General features: G+C 45.9%; 1 protein-coding gene across 1 annotated transcript; it reads left to right on the top strand.

Moving 5' to 3' along the window:
* The first annotated feature begins 7640 nt into the window (after positions 1-7640).
* Positions 7641-22876, top strand: crfb2 (cytokine receptor family member b2). Its single transcript, XM_034288871.1, has 14 exons — positions 7641-8434; positions 8756-8939; positions 9558-9739; positions 10002-10141; positions 10393-10558; positions 13354-13466; positions 15077-15744; positions 17820-17824; positions 18001-18051; positions 18272-18398; positions 19222-19394; positions 19766-19923; positions 22264-22417; positions 22683-22876. The coding sequence occupies exons 1-14, from the start codon at positions 8386-8388 to the stop codon at positions 22826-22828; spliced, it is 2316 nt and encodes a 771-aa protein (XP_034144762.1). The 5' UTR covers positions 7641-8385; the 3' UTR covers positions 22829-22876.
* Positions 22877-23341: the final 465 nt, after the last annotated feature.

Genomic DNA, 23341 nt, shown 5'->3' with positions numbered 1-23341 from the left:
GGACAAATACATTAGTGTCTATTCTAGGCAGAGTTCTTCCTCCATCTGTTGTCTGTGTTCTTTTGCACATCTTAATCTTTTCTTTTTATTGGCCAGTCTGAGATTATGGCTTTTTCTTTGCAACTCTGGGTAGAAGGCCAGCATCCTGAAGTCGCCTCTTCACTGTTGACGTTGAGACTGGTGTTTTGTGGGTAGTATTTAATGAAGCTGCCAGTTGAGGACTGGTGAATACAAATGTATTCATCATCTGGCTCAGTTGTGCACCGGGGCCTCCCACTCCTCTTTCTATTCTGGTCAAAGCCAGTTTGCGCTGTACTGTTTTGGGACTGGTACATAGTGTACCTCTAGTTTCTTGCCTTCATTTCTCAGAACAAGAATAGACTGAGGAGTTTCAGAAGAAAGTTATTTGTTTCTGCCCATGTTGTGCCTGTATTGAACCCAAAAACGCTGATGCTGAAGATATTAGTCTAAAGAAGGCCAGTTGTATTGCTTCTTTAATCAGCACAACCATTTTGAGTGGTGGTAACATTATTGCAAAAGGGTTTTCTAATGATCGATTAGCCTTTTAAAATGATAAACTTGGAATATTGAACATAAGGTGCCATTGGAACACAGGACTGATGGTTGCTGATAATGGGCCATAAAATCAGTTGTTTCCAGCTACAATAGTCATTAAAAACATTAACAGTGTCTACACTGTATTTCTGATCAATATGATGTTATTTCAATGGACAAAACGTTAAAAAAATTTTTTTTAAATGTGTGTGTATATGTGTATATATATGTATATGTCATAATTAGTATGCATACTTGGTATAATAATACATTCCTTAATGCCTCATGCACTCACTTGTTTCATACGTCTATTGAATGTAAGTGTAAGTTAATAAAAATATAATTTAATTGAGACTTTCTGTGTAGAATATTATTTTTTTGGAGGGGGGTATCTTATTAAAATGTTTGTGTTTTTCCACATAAAGCTGATAATTGGTAATTTAGTGCAGCAGTGTCGCTGTTTATTTCATTTACTGGGTTGAATCAATAGCAAGTGGCTATTGAGTCAAAATTGCAGCAAAACTACCAGGGAATTGTTAATAATTCTGAACTCTTATGTCATACTCATCTTTTGATCTTAAACCCTAATGTCTTCAGGAAATGCATGCAAGGAAGTTGTGTGTTGTTATAATTATGTCATGATGTGCGTCGTCAGCAAAACAAAACAACAATTTTGGGGTTGTTTTTTTAGATTGGGCTTTTGAGTGGTCACTAAAAAACTTTTCAGAACTGGCAATCCTGGCTCCATTGTTTTGCTACAATATTGTGGGTGAAAATATGTAGGGTGCGGATGGCAGGATTTTGCTTGACCGACACAAATTACCTTATTTATCTCTTAATTTCACTGTCTCTGCTGCAGACTGGCAGGCATGCTGAGTGAGTGAGCTAAAGCAGGGTTTCCCCGATGCTTGTCACAAGGGACCACCAAACATTTCACATTGTTTTACTGTAACCCTGAACATTAATTGGTCCCCACTAGGAAAAATGCCATTTCTGGCCTTGTGTTTAGGGTCACGGTGACACGTAGTGTTGGGGTTAGTTTTCAGATTACTTGAAGGTTTAGGAATTACAGGGTCAAGTTTGGGTATGAATAGTTGGTTAATTGAGGTTAAGGTAAGGGTTAGGTTTAGGGAATAGGGAAAATACAAAAACAAATGTGTGTTCAGGCACAATGCAGATGCAGAGGTGTGCTCTCTACATTCCTCCTGTAAAAAATGTTCAGCAAGCAGGAGGATAACTCATCCTGAAATACGCAATAAAAACACTTAAATAAATGTGTCTGGCTACACCTAAATATTTGCGATCTGACATCCTATATTGAATGGAAACGAGGTGATTTTTATTCTTACTAGAAAGTACATGTAGCACATCGTTGCTAAGGAAATGTGAATGGGATCCACATCGAAATATTTTTAACTGGAATTTATACACGTATGTATGAATGTTTTATAGGAAAGCTTCTTTTCAGTCCTTGTGGGCGGGTTTGTATTGTTAATTCCGGGAATAAGTTGCTTAACTGGCAACCCATGGTACAGGAAGAGGTCACGTGATTCCGCGTGTCATGCTATCAACCATTCATGTGTTACCTTGGAGCGGCAGTTGAAACGAGATAAAGACCCTTTGTTATTATTATTTTATCTTTGCCACCCCTGGGAAATATAAACATCTTCAGAAACCGGTATGTGTTTGAAATGTTTCATTATGCGTTGTTTTTTTTTAAAGAATGAAGTAAGCTGGTATGCATTTGCATTGTTTTTAGTCAGTTAACAAGAAGCTAGGGATAGATAGCATCAAACCATGTTAGCGGTTGTCTTTTGTTTTTCACACTAGCACTTATTTTGGCCATGGTTTGTTAGTTAGAGAACTGAAACTGTTGAATTGCATAAACGGAACAGTACTTTTAACATACAATGTACTATAAGGGCTTTGGCTAATTATCCATTTTAGATTGCAATGTGATTGAAAAGGAAAGTAAAAGTTCCACCCAACACAACTTGGCCGGTTGCAGTACAATGCAGGCAGTTTCTCATTGGATTCACAAAAAAAGATAACACCTTTTGACCTGGCAATATTTATTTACTATGTCGTAATTGGGGACATACACTAAATATGTTTCGTCATTGCCTGCCAAAAGTATTGAATGTAAAATGTATTATAAACACGCAGAATTATTTTCGAGTGTGGTTTTAGTTGTAAATTATGAGTTTGCTTTTATTTAAAATGATTTCATTTGACATGTTAACGATTAGTTTTATTTTGAATTCAATACGGCGTGAAATTGACTCCATAGTCCCGAACCATTAATGTAGCTGTAGGTGGGACTGGGGAGGATTGTGTAGGCTGAGTGGGTGTGGGTGGTTTAATCTGCTATTGAAACTAGTGTTCTATATCGTGAAGCTTTGCCAGGCTGGTGGAGAGACGGCCTCTCCCTGAAGGCAGGGCTGGGCGCTTGTCAGACCAGGTGCTCAGTCCCGGAACCAGGGAGGACGCCAGAGAGGTTTCCAGAGGCGGAATGCCCTTACACATAGGGGCTTCGCTCCTATTGGTTTACCCTCTCTGCCAATAGGCAATCACTGAAAATTTAAATATGCAAATTTCTGCCCCATGGCTATAAAAGAGGTGCTCACACCCCAATCTGCCTCCCTTCTTTTTTCATGAGAAAGTTTAATGCAATTTGGTGATTTTCAACAACAGTCAAGGATGACTTCACCTTCTTCCGCCGCTGGAGCGGCCTCTTCGATGATGGCACCCCGGCCCGTGGCTTCATTGTCAGCCTGCCGTTGTGACGAGCTGGACCCGGCCGTGGACACGCACACTCTGTGTGGTGCGTGTTTGGGGCCGCAGCACGCTCGTGAGGGGGCTACAGAGGAGCTCGTATGCTCCGCTTGCGCTGTCCTCCCCTTGCCAGTGAGGTTGGAGCGGCTGGCATATTTCACTGAAGAGGTCCCACTCGCTGACGTCCTCTCTCTCCTCTCCGAGGAGGACTCCTTTCAGGTGTTGGGGGCACCGGCTGATAAGACCTCCCCAGTGACGGCTCCGCCCACCTCTGGAACTGCTCCCTCCCGCTCGGGTGAGCGGGAGCGGCGGCGTTCTAGCTCTTCCTCTTCCTACTCGGAGGAGGAGGTCGCCGCCCCTGTGGACAGGGGTGTCGGCCCCCGGCAGTGAAAGAGGACTTATTCGCTGCCATCTCTGTGCCTGCGCATCCCCATGCCGGTGCCTGCGCCAGAGGAGGGGGATGACCTGTTTGAGGCTGCCCAATGGACACGGGCCCGCCGCAGGCACCGACGACGGCGCCAGAGGTCCCCTCTCTGCGTAAGTACGCAGAGGAGGCGTGGAGTGTGCCTTTTGTGACCAGGGGAACCGTGAAAACCGTGCAGTGGAGGGGAGGTTGGAGGCACTGAGTAAGGGCATTCCGCCTCTGGAAACCTCTCTGGCGTCCTCCCTGGTTCCGGGACTGAGCACCTGGTCTGACAAGCGCCCAGCCCTGCCTTCAGTGAGAGACCGTCTCTCCACCAGCCTGGCAGAGAAACAATACACTCTCTCGGTGCAGTCTCTTGCGGCCTGCAATAATGTGGGCCTCCTAGCTGCGGCTGTGGCTAGGCTGACTGAGGGCCGCACCTCTTTATCCCTGGCTGAGGTCAGCGAGGTGGCACGTGCCTCGGCGGCCATCATGAAGCTGACTCAGGCCAGTTCCCTACCGGCTGGTAAGGTGATGGCAACATCGGTGGTGCAGGTCCGGCACCTATGGTTGGCCTTGACCTCCCTGAAGGAGCCGGCGAATGTTCCTTTTCTGAATGCTCCACTTCAGGAGAACGCCTTGTTCGGGGTTACGGTCACAGAGGCCCTGGTGCGCCAGAAGAGGGACAGAGAGGAGCGTCTTCGCTTGGGGCCCCTCTTGCCTGTCCCTTCTTCGTTGGCGGCATCCTCTGCTCCTCCTGAGGCTTCGCGGAGGCCTGGGGGGCGCCTACGCCGCCGGGCAGAACATCGCTGTGCCAAGGCAGCGGGGGCAGCTAAACAGGACGCAACACGTCCTGCGCAATGGGAGGTGAGGGAACCTCGTCCCCAGTGGTTGTCCCCTCCTCCTCCTCCACACCGACAGAACGACGGGAGTCGTAAGGCCCCTCAGTTTAAAAAACGGCGTGTCTGACTGTGTGCGTTTGGTGGGGAGCTCCTCACCTTATTTACCTGTGAGTGAGCCTTCATTTCAGACGGCCGCTGTTGGCTTGGGTTTGGTTAGTGAGCAGTCTTCCTGCCCTCAGTATCTGCCTGAGGTCAGAGGTGTCCGACTCCATGAGTCTGTGGGATGGGGGTCCGGGCAGGTTTCCATTGGGGAGGGCAGACTTCTCTGCTCGCCCTTCTGTGGTGTCAGGTCAGCTGCACTCAGATGCGCCGCCTGCTGGAGCCTCTGTCTCCTTGGTTACGGTTGTAACCGGTGGGGAGACAGACGGCTCGACACAGGTGACGCATGCGTCATCCTCTCCCTTTCGGGGGGGCCCCGCCTTGGGCTGTTCATGGAGGGTGTCTGAGGGCCCTTCACATTCCCGGAGAGCTCAATATGGGCGCGGACTTGCACTCTCGGGGAGGCCCCCGGGACGACGAGTGGCGTCTTCATCCCGACATTGTGGCCGAGATCTGGAGACGCTTCGGGACGGCGTGGTGTCTGTGTTTAGCCACCCCTTGGTTAAATGGTTTCGGGCCGGGTCCCGCCGTTTGCGGCCGGTGGCCAGGCGGACGTTGCCTCAGTGGGATTTGGCTTTGGTTCTGGAGGCGCTGTGCGACGCGCTGTTCGAACCTCTTGATCAGATACCGTTGCGGATGCTGTCCCTTAAAACAGCGCTTTTGTTGGCTCGGACCCCTGCTAAGAGGGTCAGTGACCTGTGTGCGCTGTTGACGCAGCCTGGCTGTCTCACCAATAATGGTGATGGCAGCAGGGCCGTGTTGCTCCCTAACCCGGCCTTTCTGCCCAAGGTGATCAAGGCGTCTTTTCGTTCCATGAAGATGGTGTTGTGGGCGTTTTCTCCCCCTCCCCATGTGGGTGCGGGGGAGGAGCGGTTGCATCGGTTGTGTCCGGTCCGCGCTTTGGCACAGTATGTGCAGCGCACGGCCGCGGTGCGGACCGCGCCCCGGCTCTTTGTGTGTCACGTTGTCGAAACAGCGTCTGTCCCACTGGTTGTGTGAGGCGATTGATCTTGCCTACAGGTCACGTGGTGTTCCTACGCCTAGTGGGTTCGGGGCCTCAACCGCACTGTTTAGGGGCGTGGGGGTGGAGGACATTTGTGCCGCCGCGTCTTGGGGGACGCCGTCGCCGTTTGTACGCCGTTTACTTGCGTGACATGGCCACAGGCACGTTGGCTCACTCTGTGCTCAGTGTGGCTGAGTCTGGGGTGTGAATTGGGCCCGTTGAGCTGCTGGGTCGGCACCATTGACGTGGGTCCGTCCGCTGCTCCGGGGTACCTGTGCGCTTTGTTGTGTGGCCCTCGCATTTTGTGTGCTGGAGCGTCTCCTTGTGCGCCGAGTCCGGGTCTCGGCGTGTTCTATGGGCTGGCCTTGGCCGCTTCTTTTCAGTCGAGGCTGATTGAGGAGGTACCGGTTGGGTTGGTGCTGTGTGTACATTAGTTTGGGGGCTGTGATCAGCACGCAACCGTATGTGCTTAGTGGGTGCAGGATGGAAGCGGTTCTGTGTCGTGGTTTCCACGCCTGGGCCGTCCTGTTTGGCACTTATCTCTTTGGTGAGGTGGGTGACAGGCAGGGAGTACATCTTGGGCTTGCTCGCTTTGCCCTAAACCAATAGGTCCCCTATGGGCCCCTATGGGCAAAGCTTCACGATATAGAACGATGGTTACTTTCGTAACCCCAGTTCTATGAGTGGAGCGTCACCCATAGGGTTCATGCCCTGACCTGTCTCTGACTGCTTTTCTCGTGAAGAAAGGTATGACGGGAGGCAGATTGGGGTGTGAGCACATCTTTTGTAGCCATGGGGCAGATGGCCTAGAGAGGTGCTATTTGCATATTTACATTTTCAGTGACTGCCTATTGGCAGAGAGGGTAAACCAATAGGAGCGAAGCCCCTTACAATAACCTGGTTGCATAAGTGTGTACACCCTCTTATAACTGGGGATGTGGCTGTGTTCTGAATTAACCAAACTCATGTTAAATAGTCATTACACACCTGTCATCTTTTAAAGTGAATGATTAATCACAAATAAAGTTCAGCTGTTCTAGTAGGATTTTCCTGACATTTTCTTAGTTGCATCTCAGAGCAAAAGCCATGGTCCGCAGAGAGCTTTTTAAGCATCTGAGGGATCTCATTGTTGAAAGATATCAGTCAGGAGAAGGGTACAAAATAATTTCCAAAGCATTAGATATACCATGGAACACAGTGAAGACCGTCATCATCAAGTGGAGAAAATATGGCGCTACAGAGACATTACCAAGAACTGGAGGTCCCTCAAAGATTTATGAAAAGACTAGAAGAAAACTGGTCTGGGAGGCTTCCAAGAGGCCTACAGCAACATTAAAGGAACTGCAGGAATTTCTGGCAAGTACTGGCTGTGTGCTACATGTGACAAAAATCTCCCGTATTCTTCATAAGAATGGGGTAGGGTGGCAAGACGGAAGCCTTTTTTTAGAAAGAAAATCATCCAATCCCGGTTGAAGTTTGCAAAAACAAACATCAAGTCCCCCAAAAGCATGTGGGAAAATGTGTTATGGTCTGATGAAACCACGGTTGATCTTTTGGCCATAATTCCAACAGGTATGTTTGGCACAAAAACAACACTGCACATCACCCAAAGAACACCATACCCACAGTGAAGCATGGTGGTGGCAGCATCATGCTTTGGGGCTGTTTTTCTTCAGCCGGATCCGGGGCCTTAGTCAGGGAGGAGGGAATTATGAACAGTTCCAAATACCAGGCAATTTTGGCACAACATTTCCGTTAGAAAGCTGAAGAGAAAGTTTACCTTTCAGCACGACAACGACCCAAAGCACACATCCAAATCCACAAAAGCATGGCTTCTCCAGAAGAAGATTACGTTTTGGAATGGCCCAGCCAGAGCCCAGACCTTAATCCAATTGAAGATCTGTGGGGTGATCTGAAGAGGGCTGTGCACAGGAGATGTCCTTGCAATCTGACAGATTTACCAAACTGCTTTTCTATGAAAGACTGTGTGATGGCAGTTCCATTGATCAGAACTCTTAAAGGCGGAAGTACAGAGACAACGTCACTGTGCGTGAATACCACAAAACCACAGTGTGTTTGGTTACTTTGGATGAGTTTTTTTTTTTTTTTTTTTTAAATGTGTCTTTGAATTTGCTTATAAACAACATCAAAATATCTTTGGCTACAACTTTTGGCTGCAGTCAGTATATTTATAATGAATTGTACACAAAGCCTTGCAATTACAGTGTTTAATTTGAAATACAAAATCAGTTATAATACCGCATACAGCAAATACAGCATAAAACCCTGCTCCTAGCAGAGGGCTTAATTATTTTCTAGCCGTCATGTTTGTGTTCTTGTGAAAAGAAAATAATCCATTCTGCGTAGATTTCTAATTTCTTTCATCATAAATTCTCATGGAACGTATTTGAAGCAATGCACACTGAATCCAAGACACTTCCACCCCAAATACAGTATAAACCCTGACTACACGTTCAGCCGTCCAACGCCAGCACCCCCAAAGAGACCATGCATCTGCCCCACCCCCAGCTGGAAGGGGGTGGCCCTCGGGGGCGACGTGGGAGCCTTGTCTCCATGAAAGTGAGACCGCTGTGGTAATGCTGTCGTCTGAGTGCTGAGGCCAGTGAGGGCGCGGTGGCCATGGTGCCATGACTCCCCTGATTTGGATACTCATCTGGTTGCTGCGGGCACTTTCAGGTGAGACACGGGTCGGGGCTTGTCTTGTACCTGTACTTACCAAATTATTTGTTCCACTGTGATTTTCTTTTTTTGGTGGTTGGTGGAGGGGGGGGGGTCATTTCATTGTGCCACCCCACCCTAAAGTAACTGCGGGGACTCAGCTGGCCAACCAGTGCAATGTTTAAAACAGGGTGTGGCCAACGTTCATTGTGTAGGCATACATAACGCTGCAGGCATGTGACAGCGTGTCTGTGTCTGTGTGTGCGCGTGTGTGTGTGTGTGTGTGTGTGTGTGTGCGCGTGCGTGCGCATGCGTGTGTGTGTGTGTGTGTGTGTGCAGGGAAGACACAGAAGGCCCTGACACTGCCCGTCTTTCTGTCATGGTTTGTCTCAGGGACGTGTGCTCTGCCCGATCCAGTCAATGTGAATCTGTCCTCCAACCATTTCATCCATCTCCTGACGTGGGCTCCGGGCCTGGGAACACCACCTGGGGTGCACTATCGGGTGATGATTAAAGATTTCCGGTAAGATCCGAGTGACTCTTTCGTTTCTCTGTCTTGCTCCCTGATCTTGTTATGGGTAAAAAAAAAATTTTTTAAATTAGCAAGTTCCAATTAGTCATTTTTAATAGGTTAGAGCTCTCTGATTATTGGCCAATCAGCAACGAGTATTCAATGGCTACCATAGTCTAATATGTATTATTAACTGGATAGTTCAAATTCTGATTTGCTGATAGCTGTGGTGTATGAGACCTTCTACCATGGGTGTGACATCACATCTCTTTTTACAGCTCTAGTTGCATTGGTAACCAGTTTATAATCGCAGTAAGGCCTCTCTGGGGTTTGTGATACATTGCCTATGTACCACGACTAAGCACTGGGTCCAGGCCTTCTGCAGTGAGTTGGGCGTATGAACAGATTTTAGCCGTATATAGTCCAGCCAACCTTATGCGTTATTGCTTAAGTACATCTCTGTGATTGTTTGTTACATTATTTACACCTTTGTTTGCAGTCCCGGCTACCATTTTCTCATGGCAATATGTCATAAATCTCCCTGCTGTGATTTCAGTGTTTTTCCTGAGAAAAATAAGAACAGTAGCTGTGTCCTCTGTCTTTCTCTTTCCCTCCCCTTTTCTCCTGCAGGAGTGGATTGCCTTGGAAGGAAGTTGCTGGTTGTGAACACGTGCAGTCCCCTCTGGTGTGCAACCTGACTAAGGACTTCTCTGAAATAGACAACATCTACTACTACCAAGTGTATGCTGTGCTGGGGAACCAATCATCAAATTCTATAGGAAACCCCAAGGGATTTCTACCCATTGACAACAGTGAGTCGCAACTTTTCCAAAATCATGCCCAGAGGAAAGCCAGCCGATCCATTTCGGGGGTTCTGGCGGAAAGCAGGGGGTTGGGGATCAAGTGTGCAGGGGTCAAAGCGTTTCGGAGTCGTGTTCTGAGGATGAGCAGGCCAGAGCATGCTTATTAAACACTCATAGGCCTGCATGGCCTCCGCTCTACAAAAACACGCCTGCCATCAGCAGAGCCTTTAGAGGAGCTTAAGTGCATTCTGTCCCTCTGTGTGGCTTGTAGCTTACCTGGACCCGCCCAAGGTGACCGTGAGGGCCTGTAATGGCACACTGTGCGTGGACCTGAGGCCTCCCATTGGTTCCCTGGAAGACATTTATAACAAATTCACCTACGCACTCATAATCACCAGTAAGGGTCGCGCGGTGAGTACAGCCTGAGTCCCTCAAATACACCGTGTTCCCCACACTTCCTCATGACTGGCCCAGCCTTTTGAAGATCTGAAGTGTCGCCAGTGTTTTAAAAAAAATGTTTTTTAATGAAGATGCACTGTAGGTACCAGACCATCATCAGGTGCCTGTCTGTTCATTTGTGATGCTGGGTTTTGTTGCTGCTGTGCTTTATGTCTCTCCTGTATGTTCAAGCGTGGTTTGATTGGTTTCCATTGTGTGTCCAGTACACCATGCACACCAAGTCTCTGAAGGGAGAGGTTCTGAAGGACCTGGCCCCGGGCAGACAGTACTGTGTCTCCGTCCAGATCTTAGGCAATGAAGAGCGAACCGCAAAGAACTCTTCCTACAGCCAACCACACTGTGCCTCCACTTCTGCCAACCCCACTGCAGGTACCATAGATGCACAGGTCAAAGTATATGGACAGTGACACATTTTCTTTTTTCAGTCGGGCGGGATTGTATTCCAGCACCTTTTGGATTTGGAATTATTAGACGATTTAGAGTGATTTAGAGTGTGGGGTTAAAGTGCAGACTGTCAACTTGACGTTTGAGGGTTTTTTCATCCATGTCAGATAAACCATTTAGATGTAGCAGTATGTTTTGTACATAGTCCCCTCCATGTTAGGGTGCCAAAAGTATTATGACCGATTAACTTGGCCAGATATCCTCTGCCAGAAGGCGATGGACATGACACCTGGTGGTTCACTGCCGGGCCAGTATTGCTTGCCTCCAAGGCATTTCTTACCATTAGTTTAGTCTCCCAGCTTGTGAAAGGCGTGCTCCATTGGACTTGGGTGGTTGACTCTTTCACCTCGGAAAAACCACTTGGTCGCTATTGCAACTTGTTTACTGTCTTTGTCCCATCATCAATGAAGACAAGTGAGCCAGTTGCAGCCATACAGGCCCAAAACACAGTATCCCTCCGCCATATTTTGCAGAAGTGGTGGCATGTTGTTTATTTGTTCTTCTGTCCAAATGCTGTCCGACACCAGCAGCAGGCTCCAAGTGCAAATGTAAATCCTGGACATCGACAGCTCCCCTGTGCGTGCAACAACACTGCAGACAAACACAGCTGCCCAATAAGAGAGAGCTGTGGAGCCAACAGTCTCTGTTAAAATGGAGGGGCTATGTACACATTGTGCATTAATGTCAAGTTGGCACTTTAACATCATAGTTATTGTGAAGGGTCAAATCCAAAGTGTTTTTATGTTAAGTGTAAAATCCAGTGAATCCCGAGCCCTAAATGTCCCTGTGTCACTGTACAAATGCCTTTAGAGTTCACTGTGTATAATGTTGTAAAAGCTGAACGATGTGGTGTGTAAAATGTTCTATGTCTAAAGCGTGTTTACACTATAAACTAAAACTTTCAGACCTAGGCCCGCTTTCCCGATAGCGTAGCAGATGGACTTTGTTACGATGGACCTAACGCCCAAACCACTACGTAGGTCGCTCTTCATAAAGTGTATCGTAAATACCACGCTACAGCCGTTTGGAATGGAATTAGGCCATCTTTGGGGCTTGGAATTGAATTATGGCGTGACTACGTTCTGAAATATAGCCTACTGCATTTCAATAGAGCTTGCTTGCTTATATTAAAACATATAATATCGCTGGCGATGTATTCAACTATACTAGGCATCAGTCAGAAAATGTAAAACTCGAAGAAGTAGTGAAATTTATGGTGGACGAAACTGTTATTTGCAACCAGTGGAGTGGACAATTAAAAAAGATATATCCGGAAATCGATCATGTGACATCCAATTATCAGTTTCTCCGGTAGCTATATAGAATATATGTTACTTAAATCACATAGCAATCACCACATGATTGATTGGGAATATAAAGCATTGTTGGAAAAATCTATTCTAATTGTTTAGAATACATATGGAACCCAAGAGAAAACATGCATTCTGAGTTGAAGAAACCAATGTACTTCTTGACGAGGTAGAGGCACAAGCACCTATACATCAAATAAAGTGCCAGTACGATGCGTGATTTCAGACTTGTGATCGGTTAATTTTGAACACTTTTTCTTAATTAGCCAATTTCTTGTTTTACGTACGTTTTTCTTTATCCTCAGTTGACCAATTGCATTAAATTACATTTACATCCAGTCATGCACTTATTATCGAATTTGTTTGAATCTAAATGGTTTTTGTACGTTTTATTCGTTTTATTGCCTTGATATTAACTGTTTGGGGTCACTCCTCACATGTTGAGGGAGGCGCTGTTGAATAAAAAAAACGGTAAAATGCCTGTTAAGTTGGACTTATGAGTGGTCCCGAACACTCGTTAATTAACTTGCGATGTTACGTGCCACTTAATTAACAATGCTTTCGGGGAAACGCACTTATAAAATAACGAGTCACTTACGTGCATCTTACGATCATCTTAGTGTTTTGGGAAACCGGGCCCTATTCGTTACCAGTTGTCAGAATCGAAGGAGCTATTCAAATCAAAAGGCAAAAGCTAAACCCCGAAAGCAAAGTTTAGTCCACCCCTTCTGCATAATTGTGTGGGGGTTAACATGCCTTCTATTACGAGACTGTGAGGATTCAGAACTGTAGTGAGGTTTGGTGTCTTGAAATACTTTTTATCCCGACATTGGAATGGCATTTAATGTCACTCAGTATAACATACATTTGTGAGCCGTTCAAGGTTAATAATTTACAAAGGTCAGGTTGGCTTCCACAGCATTAGATGGTATATTGACAAAAATGTGAGCAAACATAACAGATGCCAAAGCAAGCAGACAAAATGGCTGAATAAATGTTTATTGTAATTAATGGAGAACAACAATATAGTGGGAGTACAAATGTTGTACTATAAAATCTCAATAGTTACACAGGCACATTTGTTGAGCAGGACAAATCTTTGTGGTCTAATGGTTTAGGTGTAGAGACATTGCCAATCACTGTGATAGTTGCAGTTTGTCTTCATAGTTATCAAGTGTGGCTGGGTGTCTGCAGAAAACACTGATTAGTGGGCGGAGGGGTCTATAATTTAGATTGAATGTCCATAGGCTGTCGATAATGGGGGAGGTGAAGACGCAGAATCATGTTTCAATCAAGTCATCATTGACAAAATGCATAATAAACAGGAACTATGCTACTCGTTGTGCTACATGTTAGATCTCCAATGTTACATGCTAATGGTCTTTTCTCTGGCTGAATGTCTCTCCACAGAAAAAGAGGTTTTGGTGGCAGTATGTGCGGCTGTGGTTTTGATGTTTCTCTGTGTATCCCTGCTGTTTCACACTGGATATATCTGTTTGAAACCACCCCTTCCGGATGTACTGGTGAGATTTACTGGTTCTGTATATTCTATAAACTACCCTGCCTTGCTACTGTCCATCCCAGTGTTGGTTTAGTAGATCAGTAGGAATTACTTTAGTGCTTTACAGGCTGCTCCATTAACAATCCCCCAAAGAGCGTACAGTGCAAAGACCGAAGGGGCGGGGCCTGAGAGAAGCTCGGTAGCAGGAAGGAAGAGCTTGTTTGGGCTATTGGATTGGGCAGCGGTCTGGGAAAAGGGGGCGCCAACTCGTAGCACGCGACGCATCTCGGCCCAAATCACATCACAAAACTCAGCTCGGGGGCCTGTCGACCCACGGCTCAAACTGGTGTCTGCCGGAACACAATAAATGTTGGCAGGTGTTGCACGCAGGCCGCCTCTTTGTTGTGTCGGCACACGTTGTCGTGGAAAACACTTCAGATTTCCAGACAAAAAAGATGCAAAGACTAGAATTCGAATCCAAAAGTAGACTTTGACATCTTAAAGCCGTGCTGATCTGCAGAACAACCAACTTCCAAACCTTAAACACACATTTTTATACACTGTGGTTATACAATGATATTAGGTCCTCCCATTATGCTAATTTCTGGATGGATCCTTCTCGAATCTTCTATGAATGTTTTTCACAACCCTCTGGGTTTCGCTCCCTCAGCATATTCTCTGAAGTCGAAGGGCTTCCTCATCTATGGGCTCAGACATCCTCCCAAGGCATTCAAGGACAAGCAACAGGTCATTCTGACATCAAGATGAAATAAACTGTTGCTCCTCAGTCACATCAGTATAGTAAGAAGAAAAACTGAGCACAACTGTTGACCTTGACACACATAGAAATCCAAACTGTGTACCTTATTCTTCATCAGTCTCTCTTAACAATTAAATGTGGAAAAATACAAAGACAATTGGACTGTTTGGGAAAATTATATGAGCCCTGGTTAAATATTTCATGAACACCCAATTGATATGCAAGAGATCACATGAGACGTTCGGTCTACTCTTCGTCGGGTTAATGTGAAATAACAACATTTTATGAAAATACCCCTACAACGTACGCTTCCTGGGCGCTACATCCGCTGTGGTTGAGCCGCGGTTCCGTAGTTAGATGGGGCAGGTGGCTGCAGACAGCTGCCACGGCGACCGTCATCCTGCCTCGCTCACTTGGGTTGAAGAAGCAGCATTTCCCTGAAGTCTGTCTGCCGTCTCTTACTTGGGTTGTGATGCTGGAAATCCCCCCCCATTTGCATAAGCGTTGTTAACTCGAACATGTGCGGAAGGCGACGTGTGATGTTAGCATTTGTGAGGAACCAGGGTGAAATGAGAACGCACATGAGTGTGTCTTAGATGGGGTGGGGGCGGGGTGGGGTGCGGGCTAGCCTGACAGTCTGCTAATGAAATCTAGGTTGTTTCCTGTCTGTTTGATTTGTTCCACTGTGAAGCAAGAACATGCACAGTGGTGATTAACATCTGCGTGTTCTGGGTTTTTTCCCCTGGTATGAGTTATGCGTTTTCCGTGGTGACTTTGAGATGATACTGCCTGACCACTCACCCCCTAATCACAGTAACAAACATCTCCACCCCCTAATCACAGTAACAAACATCTCCACCCCCTTTCTGCAGATCTCCATCAAACACCAGGAGCACCATCTCCCGGAGCCTGACTGCAAAGAACGGTTCTCCCCCGTGCAGGTGTTGCCCCCGTCGGGATGCGACGACAGCGAGGTGGAGACCGAGGCAGAGGGAACCAGTTGCAGCGGCGAAGCCGAGTACGAGACACGCAGAGGCACTGAGGCAGCCCTGACCTCTCGTGACTCTCTTTCCTCCTCCGCCTCCTCCTCTGGACCTAACAAGTCCTACCACACCTCCTCGTCCGCGGACCTTCCGTCCCCCGGCGAGACACTGTCCATCTGCCCCCTCTCCCCTCTCTCTCTGTCTGACAACCGTCTGCCGGATTTGGACCGGGGCCGCTCACAGGCCCTGGACCCGAGGTCCAGTCTGTCCTCGGAGAGATCTGCGGGGATGGTGGAGGGCTTACTTCCAATGGAGGAGGAGGAGGAGGGCTGCCTGGAAATCAGCCTGCTCTCTGTCACCCTGGGTGGTCGTGAGGAGGTGAGGCCGCTGGTGGATGTGGCGGGACCAGAGCCACAGGGCGCCTCCGTGAGGGATTCCCCCGATCCAACGACCCCCTTCCTGCCCTCTGTCGTTGAGTTCTGGGCCCCAGAACCTGTCAGCACACAGACACATGTCTCCACTGCTGACATGGAAGAGGAGAGCCAGTGTTATTTGCGGCGATGAAAGACAAATCAGTTGGTCGAACAATGGTGCTTGCAGCGCCAGGAGCCTACTAGTGGACATTCGGTGCACTGTTTTGATCTAGAGATCAGTGTATGGTATTCTGTTTTTTAACCTGTGTCCCTCAGATCTCATTAGCTTCAAACTAAACTAGTCAAAAGAAACTCTATATTGATAACTGGTGCCATTTGTTTAGCAGTGAGCAAGGCACAAATCACTGGAATTCTGGGTTTGGATTCCTGCTGACCCCTGTCATTGACAACTGACATGGACCAAAGATGCTGTGTTTGCTCCCAGCAGATCCTCTGTTTCACATCCTTTTTTGGATTAAACATTCATGGTTCAGTATCACTGTGCAGGTGTTTCAGGAAGCACCTTTTGGTCAGGACTGGGACAATGCAGGAGGCACCATCTAACCGGAATTTTGGTCTTTTAAAGACAGGATAACTGTCAACACCTTGTTCATTAAGGCCATTCTGAAGTTTACACTTTGCTCTTTATATGAAAAAGACGTTACATTGAGTGCTAATATTATCTGCTCATAGGTCATATTCATGTCTTAACTCGAATAAGAAAGCCTTGATCTAAAATGACAAGGGGGTGGCTAGTACTTTGTGGTCATGTTGCCACAGACCGTATTGGCTATTGTTTTCAGTTTCAGAAACATAATCTCCAATGCAATGAAGACCTCAGTGGTTCACCGAGCCTGTGGGATAGAAGGAGGAGTCTGTCATCACCACACACACTGATCAAAACTGTTAATTAGTGGATATACATCCAGTATGTTATGTTTTATTTACTGTAACATCCGAGTTACAATGTAGTTACTCAAGTCTGATGTATTTTTTTTAATGTTTTTATCACTATGACAACATTTCTAAACTGTATGAAGTGCGACGGCGGTGACACATTGCGGGTTGACCCTCGTACCGTTATACTCTGATTATTAGTTTTTTTTTTACCTCAATGTAGTGTGAAATATGCATACTTCGTACTGTACATGCAGGCACATTTCTCTGGGGTTCAGTGAGGTAAATGACCCTCCCATGGGCTTCATTGATCTTTCCTTTGTTTGAGTCTCATCTATAATGAGACCGTTATATTTTTAGCCATCAAATGTCAGTATTCTGTCCTTAATCACACGATTGATGTGAATTCAATGTTTACTGGCAACGTTAATTTGAAATGTTGCGTTCTGGTTAAAATATTTTCTTTTTTTATGTGCAGGTGTCTTTTGAGATTGAGATTTCAAATTTGCCAAAACCAAACTGTAAAGTGTAATATTACAAATTGTGTATTATGTTACAAATTGTGTATTATGTATTTTTTAAGTAAAACATTTAAAAATGATGTACTGTTTTAGTTTTTTAATATGTCCATCCATCCATCCATCTTCTTCCGCTTATCCGGGGCCGGGTCGCGGGGGCAGCAGTCTAAGCAGGGATGCCCAGACTTCCCTCTCCCCAGACACTTCCTCTAGCTCTTCCGGGGGGACACCGAGGCGTTCCCAGGCCAGCCGGGAGACATAGTCCCTCCAGCGTGTCCTAGGTCTTCCCCGGGGTCTCCTCCCGGTGGGACGGGACCAGAACACCTTCCCAGGAAGGCGTTCCGGAGGCATCCGAAAAAGATGCCCAAGCCACCTCAGCTGACCCCTCTCGATGTGGAGGAGCAGGGGCTCTACTCTGAGCTCCTCCCGGGTGACCGAGCTTCTCACCCTATCTCTAAGGGATCGCCCAGCCACCCTGCGGAGAAAGCTCATTTCGGCCGCCTGTATCCGGGATCTTGTCCTTTCGGTCATGACCCAAAGCTCATGACCATAGGTGAGAGTAGGAACGTAGATATGTACATTCAGAAATGTTGAGGACACTCAATTTTGTAAATTATTAAGCTTTAAATCATAAATTCTGTACTTACAACTTCAAACTGAGACAATGAAAGTAGCATACATTTAAATACAAACAGAAAAAAAAATAATAATAATAATATATATATATATATATGAAAAAGAAACTGACACGATTACAAATAGAAATCTTCAATCTGGTGTTGGATGTCCCCTTCAAACATGCAGACAGAGTGAGTAAGAGGGGCAATGTAGCTGTATGATGTGTGGTTTGACTGTTGGAAACCTCGGGGAAGGACTTCGGAGGAAAAAGAAACTTACTCCATTACATGAGCCCCAGCTGCTTCTAGCCCTAGCATATTGCAATCTAAAGAGAATCGTCCGGACCTGTCCTCCTCCGCCTGATCAGGCACCTGGAATATGAGTCCTTTGACCTTGTTACTTTTGTGCACACCCCTGGGTAGGCTATTTTGTTTTTCCTGCATCTGTGTTATTTGTAATTGCTCTTTGAAATGTACATTTCTGGAAATGTTACTGTGTGCCCAACTTCTGCTGTTAATCTTTTCTTATCCCTTTAGCCTTTAACTTAAAACATTTTGCTTTGTTTTCTTTTCCCCTCTCTCTCGTGTGTGTGTGTGTGCGTGTGCGTGTGCGTGTGTGTGTGCGTGCGTGCTTTGCAGTGGTGTCCATGCTCCCAGCTCCTACCAATGTATCCATAGTCTCATTCAACCTGGAGCACACACTGATCTGGCTGCCTGGTCAAGGCTCTCCTGTCAACTCACACTTCACAGTTCAGTTCAGCCTCAAGTAATCTCCCATCAACACTATAAGTTCAATGTGGTCTTGTTACTTAACAATGTAGCCGCTGAATAAGCACTTTTCATTTCAGGTAGGGTCGACTGAGTTGCCCAGGGAGTTAATGACAACGCATCTCCTTGTCAGCCGGGGGGTGTTCGCTCTAGCAGTTGTTTCAGTTACTTGTTTAACCATCAAGCCATTCCAGGGGTTCATAAACCTCTAACACATGAAGTTGTAATCCAGTTGTCCACAACTTTAAGTTGTGATCTTGATTAGGTGAGTCAAATTATTCAGTATAGGACTTCTGTCATGATAGTGGTGGAGAGGAGGAACCAGGCACAGGCAGAGTGGCAGAGTCGATGTTGTAGTTTAATAGAAAATAAGACAGAGCACTTAAACTAACTGAATCAAAAATAGAGACTTAAAGAAAACGAAACACTCACGACTGACCCAAAACACGCAGAGACAAGGAACAATGACAGACAAATGAGGGGAGCAGAGGAGCAACATTTAAACACATACTGAAGACTGAATTAGGACCTGCTGTGAGTGATAATCAGAGACAAGACAAGTCCGGGATGTGTTCGTGGAGGAAAGGGAAAGCGGGAGATGACGGGGCTGTCCGTCGCATCTACAACAAAAACATGAAATATCTGATCCCCAAGGGCAGGTTTAAGGACCGCAGCCCTATAAAAAAATGTTTTATTCAACGGCAAATACTGAATAACTTCAATGGTCAATGTACGGCAGTGTGGACACAATGTGGCCTTTGTTTTGTTTAATGTTGCTTTCTCTCTGCTTCTCAAACTAATTGTTGGTGTTCCTGCACCAGGAATTTCAGGTGGCGGACGGTAAAGCGCTGTGCTGGGTTGACCACCCAGTCATGTGACCTCACTAACACGTGGAAGGACTCCTTCATGCACTACCAGGCCCGTGTCCAGGCTTTCACCCCAAGCCAAAAGTCCAACTGGACGCTCTCTATGTTCTTCAACCCCCTGACTGATAGTAAGAGGCTGTTGAATGTCTGATCATTGGAATTCTGCCCAGTAGACAAAATGCTACAGAATGGTGTTCTGAGGAAAACATTTTGTCAACTCCATCAACAGTATTAGGAATTATCTCTGTACACCAGTAACTTGTGTTAATCAGTTGAATGCCCACTGTGTCTGAGACACCACCACATTTTTGACATAACGTTGGTGAATACTGTTGCTTGCCAAAGAGAACTTACAAAATGCCAATGCAGGTCACAGCATTAGTTTAGTGTAGCCTTGTTTGTAAATGGACCTCTGTAATCTAATCTGTTACAGTGGTCCTTGTTCCATTCATACCTGTATTGTTTGCACTTTAACCTCTGACCCCTGAATCTGCCGCAGCGGTGTTTAGCCCTCCTCTGGTGTCTGTGTCGGGTTGTGGGAACTGCCTGCGTCTGAACATCACTTGGCCTACATTGAAGGGCATGCAGCACCCCCTGAAACTGCTCTTCTACAGGAGTTTCACCTGTCAGGTGCGCCGGACTAGAGATGGATCTCAGGTAGGACGGGATTTAGGCGTTCAGAAAAAACACATCTTTCCGTTGTCAGCCAGAGGGCGGCAATCAATTATTTGTCTTTCTAACCTGCATCTACGGGCCGATTTGATCATAATCGCGCGCTGTCCTTGACTTGGACTGACCATTTTGGGTGTGGGAGTTTAGTAGCCATTTTGGGTGCAGGTTTTGTTGATGATTTGGTGTGGGAGTTTAGTAACACCTTTGAGCTAATATTCTGTAAGAGCGACAGGATCTGAAGCAGAAGGTATTCTGGGGAGTTGATACTCCAATCTGGTGAGCTCCTGTCCTAGTCACTTTGCCCTGTCACATAAGGGTTTGACCTAAGGCCTACTACACTGCTTAAAAAAATGAAGGGAACACTTAAATCACACATCGGGTCTCCATGAACAAAATACAGGTGTGCTCATAAGTTTGCATACCCTGGCAGAAATTGTGAAATTCTGGCATTGATTTTGAAAATATGACTGATCATGCAAAAAACTGTCTTTTATTTAGGCATAGTGATCATATGAAGCCATTTACTATCACATAGTTGCTTGGCTCCTTTTTAATAAATTATATTGATAACAGAAATGTTCTCAAATGGCCCTGATCAAAAGTTGACATACCCTTGAATGTTTGGCCTTTTTACAGATACAAGGTGACACACACAGGCTAAAATGGCAATTAATGGTGAATTTCCCACGCCTGTGGCTTTTTAAAGTGCAATTAGTGTCTGTGTATAAATAGTCAATGAGTTTGTTAGCTCTCATGTGGATGCACTGAGCAGGCTAGATACTGAGCCATGGGGAGCAGAAAATAACTGTCAAAAGACCTGCGTAACAAGGAAATGGAACTTCATAAAGATATGGTGGACAATTGTCAAGAGGTATTTGTAAAATGCAGGTGGGCAACCTGCATTTGGATGAAACCTTGGCTGGAGAGTGAAACTGATAAAGAGGAATAAAACTAACTTGTTTAGGCTAGATTAACATGTATTGATGAAATGTCAGATGTTGTAACACTTTCTTACCTATACAAAAAGGAGGAGGTTTTCTGAACTGTTCTTCAGACAGACTCTCAGCGTTCTTGTGTTAATGTCTTTCTGTCTCTATTTGCAAATATTATATAATAAACTGTTATTGTAATTAAGAGCATTTTGATCTCTGCCTTACCTGCCTTAAAAAGAGTTCTATTTGATGGAATTGCCATCAGAGAGACACAGCAAACACAGGAGCTGGACGACCTGTGAACCTGAATGGGCTACAGGTACCACCTCATGCTACCAGTAGTGACAAGGACACTAGCAAAACGCGTAACTAGAGAGGAATCAGCCAGGAAGGATGAGGAGAGAGCAATTGTCTGTGGCCACCACCTGCAAAAACCATTCCCTTTTTGGGGGTTGTCTTGCTGTTGCCTCTCCTGTCCACCTGCTGTCACTTTCATTTGCACTGAAACAGTTGACACTGATACACAATCACGTTTGCTTCCTAATTGACAGATTGATATCCCTGATGTTTATTTGACTTGGTGTTATACTGTGATGATACTGTGATGATAACATGTTCCCTTAACTGTTTTGAGCAGTGTACATCATACAGTGTAAGGACATGAGAAGAGTCACAGCCTACATTCGCCTGCCAGAGACAGAAAGCTCTGAGAACGTGGCCACAGCCACTCGATCTCTTTGATGAAAACAGATATTTTCTTATCAATACCCTAACCTTAACTATCAGATTTGTTTATAATAGGAATCATTTAGATTCTTCCTCTTGCGGTTGTTTATCTCTCAAGCTGCAGACATAGATTATTGTGGTTTTGCCCACAGTTTTCTCTCAGGAGCCTTGCTTCTCTGTGTTCAAAGAAGCCTGCTTTTTGTTTTGAGTAAAAGCACGCCCACACAGATTAGGGAAGGGACCTCTTTCTGCCACCTATCATTGGTGGTTATCTTGAACAGCAACAGGTGTGGAACTGTTTACTTTCTGAAAACATCAACATGGTACAAGGGGGGTACAAGGTTATTTAGGTTTACTTACAAATGGGAGGGCATAACTCACTATCTCACTATCAGTGGTCAGTTCTCAAGAGACCGGGCGATTCTCTATAGGCAACATGAATGGAAAAACGACTCGTTTTTAGGACTAATATTTCAATGAGAAAGGGTCATGAATGTCCTTGCACAGACTTTAACATGCTTGAAGCAACAAAGGCCAGTCATTCCACCAACCTACAAACCCATCTGTGCTTCTCAACTGGTCACTCAGATACAGCACTGTTTCTGTTCCACTGAACATCAAACCACAGCAGCCAATATCTCTCCGTTTTTATTTTAATTTTTTACAGTTCAGCCTCACCGTCACCGGGGACACTGTGGTCCGCTACCTGGAACCACGGGCGGAGTATTGCGTCACTGTAACCCCGGCTATGGCCTTCGGCGCACACTCTGTCCCCGCTAAGCCCCGTTGTGCCTTCACCAGCCCTGCGGACGTCAACAAGAGTACAGTATCTGAGATAACGACACACACTAAGAGATTACGTTTTTTGCCTGAGACGCATGTTGTATGCTTCTGTCTGTGAGAGTTGTCACGGCGGTGCTAGTAGCCATAGCGTTATGACACCGGCCAATCACAGCACAGGTTACTCACAGCAATGGCCGATGACAGTGGGAGGACACAGTCACCTGCAGTGGCCGCGGCCCATGTTTAGCATCACTGCTTATGTCTGATAGCTGCTAACCCTTGGTGTCTTTCTGTTCCCAACAGTGACTGTGCTTCTAAGTGGACTGTGCGCCTTCAGCCTGTTGGTAGCGCTGTGCTGTGGAGTTCTGGTCTACATTGGTCACCTGCTTTATCTGCACAGCCCTGTCCTCAAAACATTTCTTTGGTCACTGTACTCTGCTATTGGCTGAAACGTTACCTGACTCTAATTCAGTTACATTACACATAAAAATGTATTTACAGGAAAGGAATTTTCCATAACTGTGTTAGGCCGAAGGGCTTTAGGTGGAAGACCTAAAGCCTTTGTGTTTGCACTTTCTGCCTGCAGTAGTCTGACCTCTTCAACGTGCTGTCTTTGGCGTCAGGTTCCCCATACTTGGGTCGGACTACCACGTCATTCCCATTAACGTGGAGAAAGATTAATTGTGCCAGGCCTGTTCACCCTGTTCCTGTAGAGCTGTTATTCTTTAGGTTTTCTTTGCGAACCCAGTTGAAGAAAACACGACATGGATTTCAACCAACTGATTAAATCTAGATTAGGGTTGGAGAGTGTCCAAGGGCATTGCCTGGAAGCCCTACTTTAGGTCTCCTTTAACCTCTAATTCAAGAATACATCAAATCATTGATTTAAGTGAAAACTGAATAACATTTTAATTGTTAATCTTACGAAAATAAGCATGTTCACTCGACTATTGTCACTGAAA

Source organism: Esox lucius, chromosome 20, assembly GCF_011004845.1.
Source record: "Esox lucius isolate fEsoLuc1 chromosome 20, fEsoLuc1.pri, whole genome shotgun sequence".
Taxonomy (NCBI): Eukaryota; Metazoa; Chordata; class Actinopteri; order Esociformes; family Esocidae; genus Esox; species Esox lucius.
This window is presented reverse-complemented; position numbering and strand designations above follow the sequence as displayed.